General features: G+C 44.3%; 1 protein-coding gene across 1 annotated transcript; it reads left to right on the top strand.

Annotated features, from left to right (window-relative positions):
- Positions 1–6,405: 6,405 nt before the first annotated feature.
- On the top strand, positions 6,406–26,005 carry KCNK12 (potassium two pore domain channel subfamily K member 12). The gene is made up of 2 exons (XM_061354119.1): positions 6,406–6,787; positions 23,730–26,005. Exons 1-2 carry the CDS (start codon positions 6,439–6,441, stop codon positions 24,623–24,625), a joined length of 1,245 nt encoding a protein of 414 aa, XP_061210103.1. The 5' UTR covers positions 6,406–6,438; the 3' UTR covers positions 24,626–26,005.
- The last annotated feature ends 248 nt before the right edge of the window (positions 26,006–26,253 follow it).

Here is a 26,253-nt window from a genome sequence, read left to right on the forward strand (position 1 = left end):
TTTCTTGGCAGCAGCATGAGGTTCAGGGCTCCAGGATCCTAGACAGACATTTCTCCTCCCCCATCCACCACATTCTGCTGTAACAAGGCGACTGTGTCTGGGAACATGCTGGGGACTGGATCCCAGCTGAAAGTAGCCCTTCAAAAATAGCAGTTTTAAACTGAATCATTTTCCAAATCACACTCTAAAATTACTTCCCTTCCTGGCAAGCTCCCTGCAGCTCTTTAGTACGCAGGAAAGCATGGATGTGGAGGATGCAGGCTTCTCAGTAGCTGCACCAGTCCTATTCTGCAGGTTCTTGCACCCATCTATCCATCCACACATCTGTCCATCCCTCCTCCCTGCAGCACTGTGAACTTAAACCCTTCTTTGAATACAGGGGCCATCCCTCTCACCTTAACAGAGAGGTTTACAAAGAGCTTTTCCTCTTTCCTCCAAATTATTGCCAAAACAAATAGCATGGTGCAGAACACTTTGGTTACTTCATTGGCCATTCAGTGTTTTCAAAAACTCAGCCATTCACTTGAAGAGCTAAAGGATGTTGATCTCTTCTGGTTGTGCTGAGCCAGGTGAGAGCCAAAAAAAAGCCCCAACAAGGTGACTGGTTTGATGCCTAATAGTCTACATAAACTCAACAGTGATTTGTGTATTCAGAAATTATCCTTTGTACGGTCTCAGAAACACTGCAGAGCTGCTTCTCCCCGAGTTGTAGACAAATATATTTCCATTATTAAAATGTATTAAAAATCCTTTGCCTGCTGAGGCACTGACTGAGATTTCCCTGTGCAAAGCAATAATGGGAAACAAATTAGCAAAACTAATGCAGAAAGAACATAACCCACCAGAGTGGAAGGTTAGCCCATAAAAGGTGAAGCTTCATACCACCAAAGACTCAGATGAAATTAAGTTGTGTGAATACAGAACCAACAGCACAAAATGCAGGGTGCCTTCATTGACGTTACTGGCACATTAATGTGCTCAGGATGCTCAGAGCGCTATATAGGATCAGGCCTTTTGAAATTGGCTATTCATCACATCCAAATTGGATGTAATTGTCAGCGCTGAAGAGCTAATTGGATTATTCTCTCTCAGTGCTAACAGTGAAAGTGAGAAAGCAGGTTAGATTACCACTGGGCCTTAGGCAAAATTAAAAAAAGACCATTGCATAACTATTCATAAATAAGCAGGAAGAAAGCAGGAGTCTCCCAATTTAAACAGCCATTGTTTTCTGTTTCTCTTCAGCCTGTGGAAACATTCCCCTACTAAACCCACCCCTTCAGTTACAGTCCTCCTCTTCCAAAGCTTAGCATCCTCTAGCAGTTAGACCTAGCAACTCAAAACTGCCACATAGCCAACTCCTACCTCTCACCCTGACTTGATTTTGGGTTTGGGAGTACAAGAAAGGGATCTCACAGGATTCCCAAGTTTATCTCATCAGCTGCTTCAGCTCTGCTCTCATGAAAGCCAGAGTCCTCCTGACAGTAACAAGGGCTTATACAGCTTATACTTGACAACAGCTTCAGCCCAAGACTCAAGGTGGACCACCTGATAGCCAACCCATAAAACTACTGGCTGCAGTAAGCAACTCATGGCTTCAAGAGCATCCATAAACCTGCCTGTTTCTCTCTTCCCTCACCAAAAATACTGATACAGACAGGAGATGAGTATAGATGAACATTTGGGTCACCAGGCTTGTCCTTTGCTTCAAAACCCATGAAAGTACTCTGAGAGGATGAGGAGGCATTAGCAAATTCTGAGGCTCCATGGAAACGTCGAAATTTTCCATAATACTCTGCAATTAGTATACTTTTAACTGTCTCAGTCTATCATCACACTGAGTACCAGAAAGAACTTGTCCTCCATCCCAAGTATTCAGCTTTTTAACTTAGAAAACTGGCATATTCACTTATGACTGAAGCCCTTTCTTACTATGCTACCAACATTCTGATTGCATAGACTACCAATTGCCTCATCCATTTCATTTAATTACAAAGTAATACCAAAGCAGAGATGACCCCCTTAAATCCAGGAGGAGTTACAGGTGAAGAAGAGGATCACTTCACTGCCTGTGCAGTTTGTTGAGCACCCAGACTAACCATAAGGCCACTCACTACATTTACGTTCAAACTGTGTGAGACACTTCCAGATAATTCCTTCACACATTTCTATGCCAATGTAGTGGTAAAAAGCTCTTAAATTATGCACTTGATTTTTTTCTTCAGCAGATACTCACTGCAACATCAGTGGGGACATGTACAAGTGAAGCTTGTATTAAGAGCAGCTGTGGAGGTCTTGATATTCCTGAAGTCTAAAGAAGTGGTCTTGCCAACTTGCTTGTCATTCACATGGTCAAACCATAGCTGAGAATTTAAGGGTTTTACCCACGAGAGCAAAGAGAATAGAAGGAATAACAATAACTGGGCTGTGTAAGTTTTTAAATACCACGTTAAACTTTATCCTTTAATAATGAGATGTGATGCTTGGTGTTATGACCTATTTTCAGACAATGGCTTAATTAAACATCTAATGAATGCATCCCATTTCTTTGCAGGAGCTCCACTCTAAACAGCCAAGCTAATGATGTAAACATCACTGGTTGATTATTAAAATAATTGCTTTCACAAACACCAGCCTCCTGGCAAACAAAATGGCTGGTGCCAGCCATACAATGCACCTGCAGGGCAGGGGCCCAATTTTGGCTTACTGATTCACAGATGACCATCAGCTTTAAAAAGAAATCCTAAGGGAAAGGTTTTAAAGGGGGTGAGATTTTCACCAAATACCTGCAGATTTGGCTCACTTACTCAAGCAAACTTATAAACCCATCATTCATTTAACCAAATGTCTGCTTTTAAGGAGTTGTCCCCAAGCAGAGACACAGCAGCAGCAGCAGCTTCAGGATGTTTCCTCAAACAAATCTGGATCAGATCAACCAAAACCGTGACCTTCCTCTAAGCCAAAGTCCTGCAGCTGTGGAGGGTTTGCATCCAGCTAATGGAGGTTTCTTTTCCAGAAGTTACTTTAGAAAGGACCATGCATTTTCAGCAAGGCTTTAATGAAAAAAATAGATGGACTTCCCCCCCCCATCTTCATAGCAAAAAAAAACTGAGTGATTTTGCAAAACGGTGACAAATTTTCAAGGCTCCAAGTAAAAAAACTCTCAGTGAAATGAGTTGTCAAAACATTTTGAAAGTCTGTCAACAGCTCTAATTCTTAGAAACCATGATCTGGTGATGCTTGAAATATTGTCTTGTCCATGCTGAAGCAGCTAAACCGTGCTCCTTGCTGCTTCAGCTGAGGTTTTTTTACTGCATGGAAAGTTACCGGTATGCTTTCTTATCTATTGTGCGATTCTTCCAGCTATTTGTCATCCCACCAGTGTCATCCTTCCATACCTAGGGAATATCCAGGTATCAGAGCTCCTCCAGTGTCAGTTAGCTTCTACACCTCGGAAAGTGCCAGTCCTGCAACCCAAGGAAGGAGATCATTTTAAAATCTCCACCATAGCCCAAGAGGGGAGAACCTATGGCATGCAGATGCGTTACACAGACATTTCAAACCATCTTCCCACTAAAAACATAGACTCATAAAACGGTTTGGGTTGGAAGGGACCTTAATCCAACTCCAACCCCCTGCCACGGGCAGGGACATCTTCCACTAGACCAGGTTGCTCCAAGCCTCATCCAAACTGACTTTGAACACTGCCAAGGACAGGGCAGCTACAGCTTCTCTGGGCAGTATCCTTGCAATACTGCTGAGCACTCCAGAGAACTGGACCCACAATTTTTGATGTTTTCAAGGAGAGAAGGGAGATGAGGGGATGGAGGGAGGGGGAAGGAACAGTCTTATTTCCCCTACAAACACAAAATTACCAGGAATCCAAACCCGAATATCCAGCTGCAGCAACAGAATTCCCATGTCTTCAGGTAAATCAGCTTAGATTTACAGCAAATGACACAGTGGATTGCATGTCATCATTCCTGGATTACGGAAGTGGAAATTAATTCTAACTACAGCCATTGGCACTAAATGGTCCGTATCTGACCCATTTTATCAAGTCCTTGACTATTCATAGAATCATAGAATAGTTAGGGTTGGAAAGGACCTTAAGATCATCAAGTTTCAACCCCCCTGCCATGGGCAGGGACACCTTGCTCTAAACCGTATTACCCAAGGCCTCGTCCAACCAGCCTTGAACACTGCCAGGGATGAAGCATTCACAACCTCCCTGGGCAACCCATTCCAGTGCCTCACCACCCTAACAGGAAAGAATTTCCTCCTTATATCCAATCTAAACTTCCCCTGTTTAAGTTTTAACCCATTACCCCTTGTCCTACCACTACAGTCCCTAATGAAGAGTCCATCCCCAGCATCCCTATATGCCCCCTTCAGATACTGGAAGGCTGCTATGAGGTCTCCACGCAGCCTTCTCTTCTCCAGGCTGAACAGCCCCAACTTTCTCAGCCGATCTTCATATGGGAGGTGCTCCAGTCCCCTGATCATTCTCGTGGACTCCTCTGGACTTGTTCCAACAGTTCCATGTCCTTTTTATGTTGAGGACACCACAACTGTACACCATACTCATGGGAGACTTCCCACTCGTATTGATGGACTTCTGGCTAGGTCTGATATACTTTCCCTTTTTCCTTTTTCTGCTTCTTTTGTTCCTGAGATCTGCTGTTACTTCCCACTGCTACTGGCTTTGTGATTTATTGGTTTAGTTGTTTTATTTTTATGTGGTTTTAGGATTCAGAATGGGGCACAATTGACACTTGGAAATAGGAGACACTTTTTTCTTATGGGTTGCCTGTGGTATTGGCTGCCTTGAGCATAACAGGAGACTGGAGATCTTTGACACTTCCGCACACTCTCCTTCCACCTCTACTGAGCAAAATGCTTTAGCAAAAAAGCAATAATGGCAAAAAGCAAAGTTTAAACAAGTTAGTGGCTATCAAAACGTGACATTTGAGTACTTTGTAAACCAAGTTGTTGCATTGTATCTGTGGCCTTTTCCTTGGAAGCCTAGGTGCAAACCCAAGCCGGTTTCTTCAGCTGGAGAGTAAGAACAGCCTCTTAGGAAGGGAGGAAATTCTCCCATTACAGATGTGGCCACTAACATGAAACCAAAGGGCAGAGCAAAAACTCTCAGATCCAAAATAAGAAATAAATGGGTGAAGTAGAGCTACGGAGAAATCCTAGCAATGGTAAATATCCATTTGCTAAAAGACATCAAGCAGCTACCTAGAGGCAGCAGGGATCTTCTGTATAAAAATACAAACCACAGGTTATCATCCCCTTCACACAGGTTTGCAGCACTGGCATCACTCCCATCCTCTTTGAAATACTTGATAAAAACAACAGGAATGTTATTATTTACTACAAGTCTCCCGGCAAAGGACTGCAGTTCTTGCTGCAGCCGAACGGATAAGAACTCGGCTACACTGTTTGTTCCAAGCCAAGCAGCAAAGAAAGAATCCACCGGCTGCGGGGAAAAGACATTACCGTTCAGCCGCTAGCTAAGACTGAATGGGCGTTTGGCACCGATCCCCAAATTTATCGTTTTCTTGGGTCTAACTTCGTGCAGCCCAAAACCTGGAGTCAGATCAGAAACAACAATTCTTGCACCTCGGAATGATTGGTATTAATTACTTAGCGCTACACCAGCTCCCTCAAAAACACCTCTCCCGGCACCAGGCATAGAAAGAACGTTTTAAAGCTAAAACCCCGCTGCAGGGGCAAGGCGCATCGCACACATTGACGAGGGGGCAACCGCGTTTGCTTTGTCCCCCAAACTCCCGTGGCGCCCGGGGACCCGGCAGCCGTCCGGTTCCGCGGCGGTGAGGGCAGGGGACAGCAACGAAAGAGCAAGGGAAGGGAAGAGAGGGAAGGGAAAGGCAAGGCAAGGCAATGCAAGGCAAGGCGAGGCAGGGCAGGGCAGGGCAGGGCAGCCCCGCCCCGTCCCGTCCCTCCTCCGGCCGGGCGCAGCGGCGCCCTGGGGGCGCGGCACGGGCGGTGGCGTCCCGGCCCGGGGGGGCGCGGTGGCGGGGCCGGGGGTCTCTTCCTCGCCGGGGATGCGGCTCCCCGGGGGCCGCGCCGCACGCTCCCGCCCTCCGCCCGCCGTCGACCGGGCGCCGTACGGAGCCTCCGCCTCCCCGCAGCGGTCTCCCCCGCGGCGGGGCCGCCGCCGCCGCCCCGCATGGCCAGAGCGAGCCGGCCGGGGCGCGCCGCAGCAGCCCACGGCCCCGGGGGCGCGGGGCGTCGGGCTGAGGGCGGGCAGGCGAGGCCGGCGGCCCCGGGGCCCCGCCGGGGGATGACTCAGAGCCGCGGCCCCTGCAGCGAAGCCGCCGCGCCGGGCTCCGCGCAGCACCGCCCCATGCCCGCACCCCCCGGCCGGGGCCGCCCGCCGCCCTCCGCGCCCGCCGCGCCGCGCACCGGATAATGCCCCCGCGGGGGGCGGCGGGCTCCTGCCGCCGGCGGCGCCTGGCGCCCCTCAACGAGGACAACGGGCGGTTCCTGCTGCTGGCCGCTCTCATCGCGGCGTACCTGAGCGCCGGCGCCACCGTCTTTTCGGCCCTCGAGAGCCCGTCGGAGGCGGCGGCGCAGCTCCGCTGGAACCGGACCCTCCACAACTTCAGCCGCATCTTCAACATCAGCCTGCCGGAGCTGCGAGCCTTCCTGCGGAGCTACGAGGCGGCTATGGCCGCGGGCATCCGCGTCGACGCCCTGCGGCCCCGCTGGGACTTCCCCGGCGCCTTCTACTTCGTGGGCACCGTTGTCTCCACCATAGGTGAGCGCCGGCCCGCCGGGTGGGTGCTTCGGCCGCGGTCCCCGGGGCGGTCGTTATAGCGACCAAAGTTTGGGGAGAGGCGCTGCCGCGTTGCTATGGCAACCGGGGGGGGGGATGCTTACAGTCCGGTGAAAGCCGGGTCCCTGACATCCACCTCACCCCGGGGTTTGGGGAGTCGCGGTCCCACCTCCCTCCCTAGCGAGTGGAGCCGGGAACCGGCGCTGCGATTCGGGTCTCGCTGGAAACCGCACCGGCCCCCGACCCTAGTAAACTTTTGGTGCGAGCACTGAGGATCCTGAGCGACAGCCAGGTTTTCGCGGTATCTGACCGTTCAGCTTGGAACTGGACACTGCTGGCCAAGTTAAGATGCGTTCGTGAATCGAGGCATTCGTTGCACTGAGTCTCTTCCAGCTGCACCATAATACACAGTCTCCGTACATCCCTGGCTACAGCTGACCGCAGTTACTAGTGTTCGATATGTGAATAGGAAGAGCTGCACTTTATGAGCAAATAGGGACTTTTAGGAGGAGGAATACTGGAATATTTTTTTTTACTCTAAAATGACCATTTTTTACTCTACAATATTTAAAAACATCATTAAGAATTGTCATATGGGAAATTTACTTGGAGTAAAGCTGCGGCTTTCTGCTGGTGTCAGAGTGTTGCTTGAGAAATCCTGTCCCTGTGGACACCAGATCTTACCGATTTTGTCTCTCTGATGGCCAGTTATCTTAGGGCTTCTGAGTGTAAATGTCAGGCTTTATTAGAGGGGTAGATGTTTATTAGAGGGGCAGAAATGAGCAGCTTGTTATTGTGCTTAATTCATTCCGTTTGGAAACGGTTTTATCAATAGTGTCTGATTAATAGAGTTGTGACAGTGACTACAGCAGTGCTGACAAGTGTTGGTACTTTTTGCATCGAGTAATTCAGTTAACTTTTCAAGTACACCCAGTAGTCCAGTCTTTAAAACACCATTGTAAGTAAGTGTTAGGCTGTCTGCATCACAGTAACACAGCACCATCCCTGGAGACATTCAAGGACAGGATGGATGTGGTTCTGAGCAATCTGATCTAGTTGAAGATGTCCCTGCTCACTGCAGGGGAATTGGACTAGATGAGCTTTGAAGGTCCCTTCCAACACAAACTATTCTATGATTTTATGGTTTTTAAGAGATCAGTGTGACTGAGCTGAATGGATAGACAAAAGGAGTTGGTGTATTAACAAACCCACTCTCCTTGCACCTGCTGTAGCAAACTCGGGCAATGTGTAAAGGCAAATCTGTTCACTTCTTTCCAGCCCTGGATTCTCGTCCCTGTGGTTATTGAAATGAAAAATGTTTCCTCTTCATTTGCAAGCATTTGTTTGCGTCTCCACTTCATTGCCCTGGCTGCAGTCGTTTGTGCCTGGGTGAAGAGAATGAGAAACTCAGCAGAGGTTTTGGCAGTCTTGACAGGTGTAAGTGACTGAACTAAGAACTGCGTTTCTCATAGTCCTGTAGTGCAATGTAAGGCAGTGCTCTCTCTTTATAGCCAATAACGTCTACATCTCTCATGTGCAAGACTGAGGCTGAAGATTGTTTTTCCTAAGCTACAATAAAGGCCAGATTCTGCCAGTGTCCCTCTGAGTAGTACTTTCCTTTGGCATATTACCTGCTAGTGATTACTCCTGGATTACTTTCAGTACTGTGAGCTCAGTGAGCCTGCTGTAGAGTGAGGTTTTGCTCTGAGTGAGGAGACAAAGGAGAAGGTGGCTGCAAGTGAAGCTGAGTTGTGCCTTTGGGCATAGCGAGGGCCATGTATCTACTTACCTGGAGTCCATTTGGTTCCTCTTCAGCTCACATGCCATATTATCCTGGTTCTGGGCAATTCCACCTGCCTTCGTGTTACACTTACTTGACAAGAACACTGTCATTACTTAACCTTGCCAAGAGCTGCCAGACATCTAGAGTCAAAACAACTTGCCTTCCTCAATAACTTCATCATTTACGTGTGTCAAAGCAACTTACTCCAGCTAAACATGCTCCTATCCTAGTGATGCATCAGAAGGCTTTCTTACTCACTGCTTAACAAACAGCAAATAGATGCTATGTCTGTCGAGCCTAAGTCACCCACAGCTTACTCAGCCTCTTATCAGTAGAGGATTCCAACTTACAGAAAACTCGATGCGTCTTTTCAAGTCCTCACTCTGCTCTCACTGGTTTTAATAGAACTACTAAATCCTTTATATACAGGCATCAAAATATAGTCACACAGGGACAGGGCTGCAAGCTCTCCTGGGCTTCGTGTAAGCTGAACAGAGGGAGGGAGGCTCCAGTTCATACTTACGTGAACACAAGGGTTAGGCACCATTGGGCTTGGAGAAAACTGCTCCATCCATCCTTCTTGAGCAGAGCCTCTGCTGAGCAGACCATCTTCCCTTTGTTAGGTGCTTTGTCTTCTGTACTTCCCTGGTTGCAGTTCTGCATCTTCCCTAATTACACAGGGACACAATCAAACCCTCTGGGTGAGAAACATGTTAGTGAGGTCTTTAAGAAATGGAAGAGAGTAAAAGTGAAATGTTAAGTAAGTCTGATCCTAATGCATTTCCCTGAATAGCCCAAAAAGCAAGTGGCTTGCAGTCCATAAATCGCCCTCTTGATAGCACTGTGGGCATTCATCTTTTTATTATTGCACTGTTTGTGGTTGAATAATGAAATGTTGAGTCTGTTTTTCATTAGACACATCCCAATTTTCAGAGCTATGTAAGAAAATCCTTCAATCTCATTTCTGATGGCTTGCTGTCAGTCTACACCACTTACTCAGTCACTGTTTTCACTTCAAAAGGTATTTTTTGTACAGTTATTACTGTTCAGATTCCTTTAAGGAACAGCAAGGTGACATTTATTCTTGAGTCACTGGTCTAACTGGCAGTAGACTTTCAGTTGTTTTTTCTTTTCTTCCCAAAGTTCAAATCACAAAACCCCAGGACTTTGTTAAGGACTGAAAGCAAAGCATAACTCAGACCAGTTTTCTTCCTGGTAAAATGTTGTAGAGTACAGCATAATTGATCATAGTTTTCCCCAGATTCTGATAGCATAGATTCATTCTGCATAGCATGTAAGGCATCTCTGGGTGCCTGAAGCTCTGGATTTCTAATGCAGTCCATGAGCCTAGACACTACATCCAGATTTCTTCCCCTCTTTTAGGTGCCTATCCAGTAAAACATACTGAGATATCAGCTTAATAAATTTGGATTTTAAGCTTCTTATGTGTAAGTACACACATTTCAAACATCAAGCAATACAATTGTTTTATAGAAATCTATATCAAGCATTAAAATTGAGGTCAAAAGAAGTATTCCAGTATGTAAAAGTGATTTTTTCAACCTAATGTTTTTAAGAAATATTCATACTGTGTGTGGATTGTGTTGGGATGGAACATGTCTGGATTACAGGTTCTTGAGAAGGGCTCTTGGGAAGAAAAGGTGCAAAGACCTTCTCTCTGTACAGCTGTGTGAGAGTTACAGGTGCTTAGGTCATAGTGTGTAGGAGTGAGCAGGACTGTTTATACTTGCCTTATCCCTGAAGTATCCCGTTAAATGACTCAATATTTGCGTGGACTGACAATTCCACCAAAAGGGATGGGGCATGCTCTGCTCTTAAAGAGGTAAGGCACAGCCCTACAGTGAGACAAGAGACAGGGCTTAGAAGCCCATGAAGAAAGACCAGGTAATGAGAGATGTATTTTCTACCAGCTAACTAGCTCCCAGCAGCTGCTCTGTCCTTGCTTAGCATGTTGGCTGGGTTAGAACTTCCTTCTCCATGGCTACTCTGTAGACACCCAGCATATCCAGCACATCATCTCTGCTTGTGCTCCACAACCTGGGCACCAGAACCACTGACTTCTAAACTGTCCTCTGGCTCTGTGTTGTAGTCTTCTGAGAAAATCCGGATGTCCAGATGTGCTGAAGGTGATAATTCCATAGAAGTGATGTGCAAAAGGCAGTTGGACAGCCCAGCAAGTGCATGGTAAGATGCTGGGGAGGGAGTGAGCCCCCCTGCGAGCAGGCACTTCAGATGGTAATTTGGCAAAAATTCCACAAATAACCCAGATGGTCTGTAGACTTTAAAGGGAAAATATTTTTGTCCTGTCTTCATTGTTGTATTTCAGGATGTGAATTTAAGCTGCAGCTAAGGAAGGTTCTGGCTCTCTGCAGATGCAATTTCACTGTCTGTATGGCCACCATAAACCAAAGGGCGACAGTCAAACCAGAGCGTGCAGCTGATCAGCATCAGTGTTCTGCTTTCTCAGGGCTCTGCAATTCTCCAAGGCCTTGTACAGGAAGCTTTTGCAGAGGGTTCAGATTAGGGGGCAATGACCTGTAGCATTGACTTTCTTGAAGTTAAAAAATAACCAAGCAAAAACCAAATGAGAAAGCAGTTGGAAGAGCAAGTGGTATTGTTAAGCTGCAGTGTCAGGTTATTTGTCTTTGCCATCCTATACGTGGTCTGCAACCAGCATGAGAGTGTGTTTCAGCTTGGTGTACTGTGACCAAATCTGCTTCCTTAGCCAAGTGTGATGTTTTGATCAGTGTGCCAGTGGATTTCCAAAGTTATTTTCTCAAGTAATGTTGATAAGGAACAGAGAACAAGATGCTCACTCAGCAGGTCAGTGATCAGCATATTTCTATGGAGACAAGTGATACGACAGTGATTTTCCTCAGATGAAGATTTGGCACCGTAGCGATGTTTTCTGCTTGCCATAACTGCATAGGACTATTAACTTCTTAGGGTGCCACTGATAGGGATTTCTTAAATGTGTGGCGTAAATTGGGTGCCTTGAGCAGAAAAGTATCTAAATCACAGCTTGCCTTCTTGTTGGGAGCAGCAACAGGAAACTTTATTTGAGTTACATCCATGTAATTATGCAGATGACTTGAGGTGTCTTCACTGAAGGGTTCTCATTTTGATCCTATATTTATTGGTTTTTATTCTGGAAGGCAGGACAGAGGAGCCCCAGTACTTTAAGTAAGGCCCTTCTTAAAAGACAAAAAGTTTTCTGAAAATGCTATTTTAGTCAGTACTGCTTAGGGTTTACCTGCCCTTGGAGGGTTATGCCAGACCCAGAAAATGAAGCTATTACTGTGCTTCAGTCATCTAAACTGAGTCCTGCAGCGCACATCAGCTCAGATTACTTAATCTGCGAGTTTTAGAGGTTTCTTAAACATTAAACCCTAGCTATGAAAGCAAGTGTTTCAGAACACTAACATCAGTAGAGATCTAATTGTTGTTTTATGGCTGAAGATGTTAAGTCAGATAACCAGATTAGACTTCTCTTTTGCTGTAGCTGTGGAGTTTGGGGTGCTCAGCTGATGGACGCACTGAAACCTGCGGTCTCCAAACTCAATGTCAAGCAAGCAGCACAGCATCTTAGTGTAGTCACCCAAAAAAAACCCCATAGCCTGTCTATAACATCAGGGAATAAAGAATATTCCCAACATCACAGAAGATATGGTCCCACATCTCACAAGTCAGGGGAAGTTTTGTATTACTATGTGCCGGTTCAGGTTCTAAACAAAGACAAACTGGAGTTTGTAATCAAGACTTCTCCACTTTTGTGGCATTCACTCAGGTAATTGAGGGAGCAATGTCTACTTAGTGGACATTTAGCACAGCAGTCTTGTTTTCAGTGGTAGTCCTGCTGGGCAGCCAATACCTGTGTTTCAATTCCCTGTGCATTTACCAGAGCGTAGAGATGTGATTGCAAACCAGACGGTGGTGGGCCAAAATACTACTTTGACAGCTCTCCATCCACAGAGGTGACACACACAGCTCCAGCCAGTCCATCTTCATCACTAAGCAACCACCCTGTGAACCAGATACCATGCCTGTAATAGCAGTGAGGGATTGTAATTGCTGGGCTTATCAGCTGCCCTGTTTGCTGTGGGCTCATAAATGCAAATCCTGCCTGAAATCCTACAGGATGTGTTCCTATGGAGCCTGCTGGTCTCTAGCCTCTGCACTCCCCCTTTTCTCTCTTGAGGATATTCCCTTTTCCATTCTCTTCAATCTCACCTAATGCTCCCCTGTCACCTGCCTTTCCCAGGCACTCTTCTCCAGCTTCTGCTGGTTGCCTCCCAGTTAACATGCCCTCCTCTGCTGATGGTTTGCTTGCTTGATTCGATTTTGAATATTTGTTTGATGTCTTTGTTTCAAGTTAACAACTACCAAAAAGGTTCCAAAGTAAAGCTTCACAGTTTCTTTGTGTTTCTCGTCAGACCTGTCCCTCATCCTTGGTGTTAGTGCTGCTGTTGACCCGCATTTCTTTTTGGAGTAGTTTTTCCTTCTACAGCTGTCTTCAGTTTGACACAGATCATACACACTTCAGCATTTTGTCTCACTTTTACTGGTGGGTCATCTTTGCAAGCACGCTGCCTTGCTTTTATGTGAACTTATAATTGCTCTTCATCGTGGAGAGAAGAGGAGAACAATTATAGGATAGATTTGCTGGCAATTAAATTCATGTAACAATATGCACCGCTGGTGTTGTGCTGGAAAATACAGCATCATATCTTTATTTTAATGAATGCGGTATTACCCTGTCTTTGCAGATACTGAGGTCAATGAGAATTTTAACTCATGCTGTAGTAGCATCAGGGTTAGAGCAACAGAAAACCAACTCTGAACATTTAATCATGCAATTTTTAGCATGATAACAGCTTGATACTGATGGAAACATAGCCTGTACCTGCCTGAGCGTTGCTTACCTTCATCAAGAGACAGTTTTCATATTGTGTCAGCTCCGAATGCATTTTGGGAGAAGATGGGTAAGGACAAGGATTAGGGGAACATGACAGCCATCCTGAATGCAGTGCATCTTCAAAGTGATAATAAATCCTTTTGTGAATGGAAATACTGACGTAACAAACAGAATTGTAATCTAAGGGGCAATTACATGGCAATCCAGACAAATAAAATAGGTTTAATTTTGTGTCTTCCCAATAGCCTGCTTCTGCTGAAGTCAATAGTAGACCAGCCTAAGAGCTTGAGGAAATCCTGCCTTATTCATTTTATTGGCACACTAGGCATAACAAATGTAAGCCTGGTGTTGCGAGCTCTTGTCATTACTGGAAGTAATACATTTCCCTGAGCTCAGTGGGTCTGTTGGTGGCAATGGGTGGTACATACGTAGCTGTAGACATGGGGAGGTTTCAGTGCAGTCTCTCTTGAATCAAATGAGAAGCAGAAAATTAAATCTAATTGCATTAGATGAGGCAAAGCATTAGGAGCCTTTTCAAGTAATTAAAGCTTTGGAGTGGAATAAGGTAGAAATTGAACGGTTTGATGTTAATGTATTACTTACATGGGTGAGGCACTGCTATTGCCCGTGTTTAAAAATCCATGGTAAGTTCTCCATACTTGATGAAAAAAGCAGCAATACCTTCATAACAACAGTGATTCTTCAACAAATTTTAACCTTTCTGAGCTTGTAGCATTGCAGCTTCTTACCCTTTAGAAATGATGGGCTGAATATTCATTCTTAAGTCTTATGGAGGCAGATTTAATCACAGCAGAAACAGCAGCTAAGGGGAGACTTGTGCACATGAGAACAGGGTGAGAAACTAATTCAGGTAATTTCAATTAAAAAGAAAACTGGATAAAATCCTTTTGGTTCTTCATTATTGAATACTCTGTCATCTCTTTGCTCACACTGAGTATTGTGCAAGCAATATATCCCTCTCCTGAAGACAGACAAAAAGTACAGTGTCATTTGTGCTCAGTGTGTATGAAGGCAAACCTACTTTAAGTCCTTCAGCATTGGAAGTCACAGCAGTGTAAAGACCTTAAATCCAAATTATGATTTTAATGAGAGGGGCAGAAGGAAGCTGTTTGATAAAATGATATGTCCATTTACAAAAACTACTACTGGCAGAACTGCGAGGACCAGGACAATCACAGATAAAATGATCTTGATAATGTGCGGAAGTTGCTCAGAGTCATTACATTTGAAAGTGGTCAAGGGAAATGCGTACTAAGGAAGGATGAGTTAAATGCAGAAATAGAAAGTGAGAAATGAGTGGTTAGTCAGCACTCCTGTCACCCTGTATTTCTATTACTTAAAATTAGGTCTTTGTGCGTTTGTGAAGGAGTTGGAAGAGCTGCTTGAGCAAAAAGATACTTGAGAATTTGTTTCTTTGCATTCAGCTGGAACCTTCTGAAATAAGAGACTCGTGAAATCATATTTAAACCATTAGGAAGTTGAGGTAGATTTATCAGTGCTCTTTAATTAAATTGCAACTGTAGAAGTTTGTATAGAGATTTGGAGGAAAAAAAAACACAAAATAGTGGAAAAGATGTTTTTTATGTTTAAGGTCTTTTTACCTATAGGTCCATCTTTATAGGCTAACTCTTTGTAAAGCAAAAGAGCTGAGCCAGCTGTCAATAAATGGATGTTCTCTGAATACACTAACTGATGCTTCTTCTCACAAACAATGGTGGCAGAAGAAACCATTTGACAACCTTTCCCATCTGTAAGGCTTAGAAAGCCCAGGAGTGACATCTTTTTTTATTAGACTTATCTGGGGAAATATGACATACACCCCAGACCACTTGTGAAATTCAGATAATGCTGTTTCTTAGCCTGAAAGGAGAAGTATTATGAGGGGTACTGGCACTGGAGTGGCAAGTTCAAGTATTCTTTCAAAGCCCATAATGTTTTGAGACTATAACAAAGTAATTTGGAAGTCATTATTCTTTTTCCTGTGCAGTTAAAAAAAAGCAAACAACCCCAAAACCCCCCCAAAACCAAAGATTTTGCACAACCTCGGATCTACTCAGGCACCTGGAATCCAATGACAAGTTTCGAAAACCAGCAAAAGCAGGTGTGAATGCTGATGTTTGTAACATTCCATTTGAAATGACAGAGCACAAGTTTTTTCCTGTTAGGGTGTTGCTTAGAAACACAATTATCCACACAAAAACCATTCTCAAAATCATAGGAAAATGAGAGTTGAAGCAGCCTTAGAGGATCAAAAATCAAGATTGTGAGAGCAGTCGACTTCTGAAGCACTGTTTGTCTCATCAGCTGCATGAAGACTGTAGGAAGGTGTCAGAGTATGGCTTCAGATGTTGGACTCAACAGAGAGAAGGAAGTGGCCACTCTTGTGGTCCATGAGCTATACCTTCATGTACATCCATGGTTACTGAGATGGACTTTGTATACTTCTTGGCTATCATGCTTTTGTTTTCTGCTGATTTTTGAAAAGAGTTACTCTAAATTCAGGGCTGTTTTGTGTGTCTGATAGTGTCTCAGAAACCTCTGTGGTTTAGCTGAGGTTCGGCACTGCAGTAAGACAAGGCAGATGCTTTTGCGCACAATCTGGAATGTGAGCAGGGGGTTGATACAGCCCCAACAGCTGCTAATGTAGGATTTTGAAGACCCTTAGCCTCTAGTGCAAGGAAGTTTTTCTATAGTAATATAATTTACTCAAACAACAGAGGAGCCTGTGGGCTATATTTTCTCATTATTAACACCAGCACCATTTCAGAAAGATCATGGTAAAATGGCTTTCCCCAGCTGTTTGGATAAGGAGGGAAAGAAAACCAGGGATAAGACCCTGCAATCATCATGTGCGGAAGCAGCTCTGGACGAGCTGAGGTTTAGTTCACAGGGATTCAGGGTGCAACCAGAAGAGTGTCTTGCTTTCATTCCCATTTTCTGGAAGTCTTTCTTTGTGAAGTGGTTTAGGACTAATGTAGCCAACACTAACCCTTATTCTTCCTGTTTTAACAAGCCATTAGAGCGCCCACTGTGCCAAGGGGCAGAGTAACTGACAGAGAGGGTTTAGTATCATCTTGCTTAAGATTTGCCCAAGAAAGGTAGCATAAAATGAAGAAAATAGTTTCAGTCTTTATTTGTATAACTGTAAACCAGGAGTTTAACAGACAAGATTATATTCTTTGAGAGCAATAAAACCTGAAGCGTTGGAAGAAAGATTATTTATGAACAATATATATAGAGGAATATTAATAGAGAGGGAGTATTGTGATGCCAGATGACATCTCCATCCCTTTACAGTCAAGAGGCAGGAAGGGTCATGTCAACTTGTAGGTCCTGCATTTTTTTTGGGCAGTTTGAATTCTTTCTCTTCTGAGTTTCATCCTTCTCCAAGCTTCATTCTCCATCATCTCCTCATGATGGGGCCCCTGGAGAGGGCCTCTGTCCTTCATTGTAAATTGTGTTCTGTTGCAGTAGGATTAACCAGAAAACCCAAACATAAGCTTGCCAAAGATTCCGGGCCTCAAGCCCATGACTTTCCCATTTGGCACAAGTCAGTCCCCATTTGCTTGCACAAGGTACATAGAGGAGCAGCCAGCCCCAGCCAGGGAACTGTAAAACTGATTTAGAGACACTTCTGCTTCTTCCTGAGCTTGGTTCTGTGCCAGAGCAGCTTGGCCAGACCAGATGATCAGTCTTCTTCTGTATTTATTAGGCTGTGCCTCTATGATAATGGCATTTCGTAGTGAGCAAGGGTGGCCTTGTTTAGTCTTTGGTATGCACTTTATTCTCACACTGTACACAGAAAGGGCAACATGCAGTACAGCTGAGAAAAATAAGCTTGCCTACTTGTAGTAAATAAACAGAACAAGAGTGCTGCTGCTGGTGAAGCTGAAGCTCCAGTCTTTCTCTTTTTAAGGGTCATTTATCACTCAAGTTCACAAAAGTTAAGCCACTTGAGCTGATACATGCACCTCCTAAGTACTCACTAGAAACTGAAGATCTTCCCTGGAAAGCTCACCTAGAAGGTGTCAGCATAGAAAAACTCACTTGGGAAGCCTGCTGTAATCAGCAGCCAGGTTTTGAGGAGGTTATTACTCTTCCCTTTCCTAGGGGATCTTAGGGGGCACTCCCAATGCCTTAGACCTCATCAAGGGTTCTGAGAAGAAACATCACCCTTAGTCCTCTCAGGTCCGGCATATCCTTCATCCTAAGTACATTGTTCCAGCTCCTATCATGTATGGCACCTTCTCTGTAGGGCATAGGGTCCCCTCCTCACCTGCCTACTGATACGGCCAGGTATCAGCCACACATGGCAGCACCTCCACATGCAAGGAATCTGGGGTCAGGATTCATATTCCCATCAGAGGAGGTTTCCTTGCAGCTTCATAGCCCCCAGGCTGCCCTGTCTCCACTATAGCAGAGATCCGTCATCACCTTGTCCCCTCCAGAATTTCCTCTCCAGGGCACCCAAGGGCCCTTTTCAAGCCCAGGACCACAGCCACCGGCGCCTCTCTCTTCTTGGGTGATACTGTTCAGAGCGAGGTGTCCCTGCCCATGGCAGGGAGGTTGGAACTTGATGATCTTAAGGTCCTTTCCAACCCTAATATTCTATGATTCTATGATTCTCTCATACCTCCATGGCCCTGTTCATCACACCGCTCCCTGTTGCTGGTGCCTCCTGCTCCGTTTCCACAGGGCAGTCCTTCATGGCATCCTTCTGCTTTCCAGGGATGCCCATGGGAGTGCAAACCACTTGCCCCTGAGCAGAAATTACAGGTTGCCAGAGAAGTGGGGCAGTCCTGGCATTCCTGCCCTGATGGGGCTACCATGCTGCTGTCCAGCCCTGTTTTTCATCCTCACCAAGTCAATGTCGGGTATAATTTTAGGTTCATCTTTGTCATTCACCTTTGCAGGAAAATATTGTTACCTCTCAGTCTCTTTATACTTCTCACATGCACCTGGTAACTAGCAACCATTTATTAGCTTCATCTTTTAGTTATTTAATGTCGCAGTTGCCAAGTTTTTTCTTTTCAAGGAAGCTTTGGTTATTTTAGGCTGGCAATTCTATTAACTCCTTTAAAAACCAGTATGTTATAAAGAGGAATGAAAGCGTGGCCATGACCTTTTACATTGTGATTTAAATCACAGCCAGTAGAGAAACGCTGAGGGTGATCGATCCCGGTGTTCACTGATGTTGTACATCGCAGCGCTTTGGATGACCAATAACCTGTTCACAGTTGTGTGTAAACAGAATAGAATTGGTCCTGTGGCAAGCTGTTAATAGTTGCCTGCAGCTTCTTGAAGCTCCTTAGTGTTCAATTAATCATCTCCTAGCTCTGTTCTGCCAGTGTGACTCCTTTGAGTAGCAGTTGTCTCAAATACCTGACAAGTATTTCACCGATGAGGAAGTGACAAGGAGCAACAGCGATGACCTGGACGTGCATTGAGTTTATCATGGTGCTTTTTCAGGTCACAGAATAGGCATCTTTTCCCATAGTCTCTGGTGGATTGGGTGAATGTATGCGCATTTTCATGTACTGAACACTTAGAGGAGTTAAGGAGAAAAAAGACCTGCTTTAGCCCACCCTGGTTCACAGAGCAGATTTACAGGAGCTCTGACCATCTGCTTACTGTAGGCTTTGGGGAGAAAAGTCCATGTTAAAAGAATGTTAATAAAATCGAAAAAAAATCATGAAATTCCAGGAACAGCCTGCTTATTCAACTTGGTTTACCAAGGATGGGTGGATGGATGATCCTTACGAGTCCCTTTCAACTTGAGATATTCTGTGATTCTATGGTGGATGCTGATAGACAGACAGTTTATGGGGCTTTGAGCAACCTGGTCTAGTGGAAGATGCCCCTGCCCATGGCAGGGGGGTTAGAACTAGGTGATCTTTAAGGTCCCTTCCAACCCAAACCATTCTATGATTATGGGAGTCACATAGTTACTCAGTGTTTTCTCCATGGGATATCTATTCCAGTCCATGGGTCACCAAGGACTGCAAGCTTGTGTATTATACAGGTTAGGCCAGGCCCAAAACCTGCAGTGGTATCTCGTATCTTCATACATAGCATGGGTCTAAGTTAAAGTGCCTTAATTCACAAAATGCTGGGGAGACTATTACTGTTCAGAGGCTCTGCTTCCAGAGAGTCATCTAAAGGAGATGAGATGTGATTTTACAGCAAAATTTATACTAAAGGCTCCAGCAATGGAAAAGCTCTAAAGAATTTACAGTTTGAGCCCAAAGGGGGGTATTTTAATAAAGCAGGCTGACAAAGATGTTAAAGGGAAAGCAAGTTTTTCATTTGTAGTCTGAAAATGCAAAGCCAGGTGGACGAACTGCCTTGTGGAATTCTCACTCCTAGGGTAAAAACATTGGATGCAGCAGGTTTCCATCTGTGGCAGCTTTGTTGGCTCTGAGCTGTGACTGTGTATCCAGGGCGACTGTTTCTGGATGCTGGGTGGTAAGGAGCTGTAGAATAAATGAAAGGTAGTTGTGAAATACACAGGTATGACTATTGGGCAATGATGATGAAATATTAACAGCTGGCAAAGAGGTTGAAGGGAGCACCAGAACCCAAATTCAGAATATGGCGTTTTGTTCTTTGATATGGTGTGTTATTTAGTGAAGTCCAACCAAGACTATTGGAAAGCCATGAAATCAAGTGTGGAACAGACATGAAACAAATTGGTTGCTCTTAGTTTATGTGTCTGTGTTCTGTAATCCCCATCTATCAGGGACCAATCCTGGATAGGAGCTTAGTCATTACGGTGTGAGAACTTCTTTCCATCTGGAAGCAGCATTCTAGTTATGGGGGGTTTCTGTTTATTTCTGAAAAACCACTTGTTTAAAAAGCTATATTCAGCAATTTTAGTTCCTTTTGATTCCTTTAAATATCACTGCCTTATACTTGCATAATGGTACGGAGGTGATGCTAGTCTCATGATTTAAGTACTCTGGGATTTTAAATGATTGCTCATTTGTTCTGACTTGGATGTATGAGCCAAGTCTCATGGCAGGAAACCTGGTTAAGAAGAGCTGGGGGGCTGCCTGAAAGAGGCAGGGACACACTGCCATGGTAAAGGCTGGGAGAGTTTCTTATGTTCAGTTTTCAGGGTGACCAAAACTTTCTTCAGTCTCTGGGTAAACAGGCAACTTTAATGGAAAACTGTCACTCCCTTTTATCTCAAAGTAGAGTAAAACAACTGGCCTGACAGTAGAGCTCACAGGTACTAAAGCTGCTATTCGTTTTTGTCTTCTGGCATCAAACCTCTTTTACCCATAAGAAAACAAGGAAAAGAAAAGAAAGCAGGAGCAGCAGGAATCCTATCACATGTTTGCGCAGTCTCACTGCTTCTTGATTCCATCACCAGCTCAAGTGAGTTAAAAATCCAGATGAGCAGAACAGTAATAACAAAACCTATTATGCAAAGCAGGATGAGGAACTCATCAATGGCCAGCACTTATCCATGAGGGGTTGCTGAAAGGTGTTACCTGAGAGTTTTTATCATCTCTAATTCTGCTGAAATTAATGCTGCCATAGAGCTTGCAGAGACGAGAAGTGGTGAGGTAGATTAGGGCAGAATTATCATGAGGGAGGTTGAAATACTGTGTCTGGTCCACACAGAATCAACCTCAAGGTACCTGTGCAATATGTGTCAGGGCCACCAAGAAATGCAAAGCATCTCTCTTGGAAACACAGGCAGTTCTGGATGAATTTGTTTCACCCTGACGACATGATGTACTTACCTTAGAGCAGGGGCTGAGCTCAGAGGTGTTGTACAGAACATACCAGGACTAATGCCTTACGGTCCAGGTGGTGTTGAAGGGACAAACACAGCTAACAAAAGAAGATGCTGCACAAAAAGCACATGAGTGCACTTCTATCTGCTAGCTGTTGACCTGAAGTTGCTGTGTTTGCCTAGTCTTACTTTTTGCCTGGTTTATGTGGTTGTTAGCACTCTCATGGCTGTGATGGGTCTTTTCACCTTGCATAGCTACATTGCTATGCAATAATGCTTCAGAAAATGTTGCTTCAGAAGATCTTGCTTAAACGAACCTCATCAAAAATATAAAACTTCACCACCTCTCATGAATGATCCCCAGCAAATACTAAAAAGCTTCAGCACATTTACAACTTGATCCAAACTGTCACTATTTCTCTTTTTTTAATTAATAAATGTGTCTAGCCATATGTGTGACAATAAACCCATTTATTTTGATGGTGATGTTCACATGCTTGCTGTGAAGCACATGTTCAAATGTTTTGCTGACAAGGCATGGGCGAGCAGATGCTTTCTCCATAACGAGCTGGCCGTGTATCCTTAGCTGGCAATCACAAGCTCCATGGCTTCTTCTAAGGACCAGGCACCAGTGGGTATTCATCATCATATGAGAAGGCTTCCACAAGCAACCAGCCCAACCCAGGTAACAGCTTCACCCCATAGAGGAGAGCTTCCCAGTCACGCATGTTAAGCCTGGAACCCGGAGGCAGGCTTCATGAGGTCTCCTCAAAGGTGGTCTTTTAGCATGACAAAACAGAGAGGCTGTGGGTCCAGAAAACAAAATCTGAGGATCTTTTTTCTAATTTTTTATTTTCTGGTAATACTGTGCAGGTTTTTCACTGTCCTTTGCAGAAAAGACTGTTTCTGCTGTGAACAAACCGATGATGCAGTATAGTCTGAATTGCTGGCACACAGTTGTTCCCAAGCATGCCAGATCTATTGTGAAAGCAGAACCACCTCCTTCCTTGTGCACTTTCCTGGCATTGAAAAGATATTTCCAAGTTTACTTTTCATGAGCATTTACATTCTTGTATCAACAAATGCAGAATGCTGTATCAGTGAAGCACACAGGTAGCACAAATAAATCACCCAGAAAAATAGAGTCATTGCAAAAATAAATCAATGTATTTCAAGCAGCAGCCTCAACTAATTTTCTGGTTCTGTTTAAAGCTGCATCATGATAATCAACTGGTTTTAATGATGTCATTATGCTCTGTACCAGAAGTTTTTATTCACAGACTTTCATTGATGTGGTCAGATGTTGATATTTACCTCCCTGAATATGTTACTTGCTCAGCATTTATACGGAACATTAAGGTGAAGATATTTGGGCATGCAGATGTTTCACACACCATTAATTTAGATTAAATGTGGTTATTTATTCATGGGGCACCACGTTTAGCCATGAATAAATAAAAGCAGCCTGAACAACTGAGCATTTTTATGGGGAAGAATAGCAGGACGAGGACAGTAGTTACAGAATTGAGTTTCAGAGATAGGATGTGAAATACACGTTATTATTTTTCATAAAATAACTGGTATCAGCAAATAACATGGAGCAAACTTACTGTATCTATTTGCATGCAATTTTAAGATTGCTTTTGCAGTTATTTAAGCATCTGTAGCTACAAGGCACTACTACTTATATAGAAAAGTAGGTGTATGAGTAATGTCAAAATACAATTCTTGTAAAGAGGAGGTGAATTAATATTGCTGCTGTCTCTTTCCTGAGTTTGCATACTCTGATTTTCCTATTTAACTGTGCAGCAGTGTTTTTTGCCTGCTGCAATTACCAGTCTGCCAGATGGCTCTGCAGTGTGGGTATTTCGCTGATGGCTTTTCCTTCCGTGGTGGTATCAGGTGGGCTGGCCGCAGTTGGGATTTGGTTACGACTTTGAAGCGCTGTTATTTTAAAAACAATATTCAGTATCTGGGAGTTTTTTCCCTGTTTTACAACATGAAAATTCTCATCTTCTCAGGGAATGGGATAATCAGACCTTGGAAACAAAAGCGTTACGCTGGGTTACAGCTTGTAACAGAGCTTAAGCTTTCCATCGGGTCATGCTGACTCATACACGTGGGAGCAGAGAAATGGCCTCTTCAGCTCATCCCGAGAGGTTTGGACTCAGGAATACTTTCACTTGTATTTACAGAGTGGTAATATGCTGCCTTTCATCTCTGTGAGGAGTTTTTGCTTGCTCTTGAGTTTTAGTCATCTTGTTGAGCTTTCTGGTGCCTTCCTCATTCTTAACAAGACTTGGATTCGTGTTGGCCTAAGCTGACTTAGGAATAGCATGCCTTTTGTCCAGTGGGATAGGACCTTTGTTAAGTTCCATAAGTCCTGAGCTGATGCGTGAAACACTGTATTATTAACATTACACATTTATCTCCACCTTAGGATTTGGAATGACCACACCAGCGACCGTGGCTGGAAAAGTATTCCTCATCGTTTATGGCCTTTTCGGGTGTGCTGGGACTATCCTTTTCTTCAACCTCTTCTTGGAGCGCATTATTTCTCTCCTGGCATTTATCATGAAGGCATGCCATGAAAGACAGCTGAGAAGAAGTGGTCTCCTACCTCCCAACTTCCGAAGGGGGCCAGCTATGTCTGGGGTGGGCAGTCTCGTGGGCTGGAAGCCATCCGTTTACCATGTAATGCTGATCCTGGGAATTTTTGCTATTACCCTTTCCTGCTGCGCCTCTGCAATGTACACAGCCGTGGAAGGATGGAATTACATTGACTCCTTATACTATTGCTTTGTCACCTTCAGCACCATCGGGTTTGGAGATTTGGTAAGCAGCCAAAACGCTGCTTACCAAAATCAGGGATTATACAGATTCGGAAACTTCATATTTATATTAATGGGGGTATGTTGCATATACTCTCTTTTTAATGTCATCTCAATCGTGATCAAGCAAGTTTTGAACTGGGTGTTGAAAAAATTCGAATGCAGATGTTGCCCAAAGTGCCATAAATCAAGTGCCCGCCTTGGACGTCGCAATGCCATCACCCCAGGAGCCCGCCTGCGTCGACACAACATCTCAGTGGACGCTGATGGACAGTACGACAGCGACACCGAGGGGAGGAGGCTCTCTGGAGAGATGATCTCCATGAGGGAGCTCACAGCATCCAGTAAAGTCTCCCTGGCCATTTTGCAAAAGCAGTTGTCCGAGACGGCCAACGGCTACCCGAGGAATGTCTGTATCAACACGAGACAAAACGGTTTCTCTGCAGGGGTGGGTGCTCTGGCCATCATGAACAACCGCTTGGCAGAAACGAGTGATTCTAGGTAGAGTTTTTGAAATTCCTTTTGTTTCTTTAATAAAAATAAAAAGGGGGTTAGGGTGGAATTACCACTGTAAGCTACTGGGAAGTTTTCATTTCAGAGACAGCTTTGGTATCCGTTGGGTGTTCAGTTGGGGGTTTTGTAAGTCTTCCCTAATATGCAGTAACATCTTTACCGTAATGCTACAATTTTCCCCAAAGGGATTTTTGGAAGAGACTTGGATGTCGTTGATGCAGTATCTGATGCAGTTATAGAAGGATGGTGTGCGTGGTTAAGATGGTGTCAAAACCAAGATGTTGCTCTTCAGAACATTAGCCTGAGCCCAAACTCTGTGTTAATGCATAAGGTAGGCAAGTTTGGCTCCAGATTCAAACTTGGGGTTGATAAGGTTTGGCTAAACCAGTATCTCACAGTTTGTTGAAGTCTGGATCCAGCCCTGAATTTTGTACCCAGTGCTCTTCAGCAGTTCCTCATAACAGGCCTGTATATAACATACACGTAGGTGACTGCAGTTACATCAGCTTTAAGGTGATTGTGCTTCACTTGAATAATGTTGCTGACTTCAGTGATAGAGGGTCGAATGGGCTGAATTCCCCTGACTACAAATGATGGTTTTTAGTCATTCTTGTCTGAAACACTACCTGCTACCTAACTCTTCAGGGGATTATCAGGAAAATGTGCAAAACCATTCCTACCTGCTGAATAACTGAAAGCAGGCAATTGTCAACTTTGGTACTGACTTCCATTTAATGCAGGAGAAGCCAGTATGCACCTCTGGTGTTTGCATCACCACTGAAATGCTTATTTCATTACTTTTATATGAAAATAAGTGGCTAAAATGAATGTAGACTCTCTGTTGCCCTAAATTTGCATCTTCTAGTTCTGCAATATAGTTGCAGAGATTCATGCAGATGGTTTCCTTACTGTTCTTTGGGGGTCCCAACCCTCTACTTGTTTCCCACAAATCTGTGTAGGTTATACGAAAGGGAATTGCTTTGGAACTCCCCCAGATGGCTTCCCCCAAAAACGTTACTAAGTCAGAAGTGGCTGTTACTGCTGTCTTAAGTCATATTTAACGTGTCCTAGCCCAGATTGCTGAAGAACCAGAAGCAAACCAGGTCTAAGTGTCTAATTCAGCAGCACAAATGGGTGCAAGGGAATTGCTGCAAGTCTCTTTCAGAAATAAATGCACAGCTCTGGATCATTTTTCTAAATTCTCTGTCCTTTGCCACTCTTTCAATGCTGTGAAGGCAATAAAAAGGCTTCTGCTGATTCCAGCAGAATGAAATAAGAAATAAAGCTTAACTTCTGAGAAGGGACAATGGCCTGCTCTTGAAAACCGCTTGGAAAATTGCAGGCAAGACCTCGAGTACCAGGTTGAGCACTGAAAAAGTGCTCGAAACACATCAAAACTGATGAAAACAAAATAGGAATATTAAAAAAGTTTGAAAAGGTTTCCATAATGTGAGATTTCATACAGATATTTTACTCTGTTGTTTACTTACTTTACTTTGCCTTGCATGGGGTTAGGGAATCCATCATTTTTGCTTTCCTTTAGATTTGTAGTAGTGCAAAAGATTTTGGAATTTAACCTTGGAAAAGTAACTTTTAATTTGAGGTTTTGCACACTTGAGT

The sequence above is a fragment of the Neopsephotus bourkii genome, unplaced genomic scaffold, assembly GCF_033783945.1.
Source record: "Neopsephotus bourkii isolate Nb327-2 ecotype Australia unplaced genomic scaffold, CSIRO-AGI_Nbou_v1 NB_71, whole genome shotgun sequence".
Lineage (NCBI taxonomy): Eukaryota > Metazoa > Chordata > Aves > Psittaciformes > Psittacidae > Neopsephotus > Neopsephotus bourkii.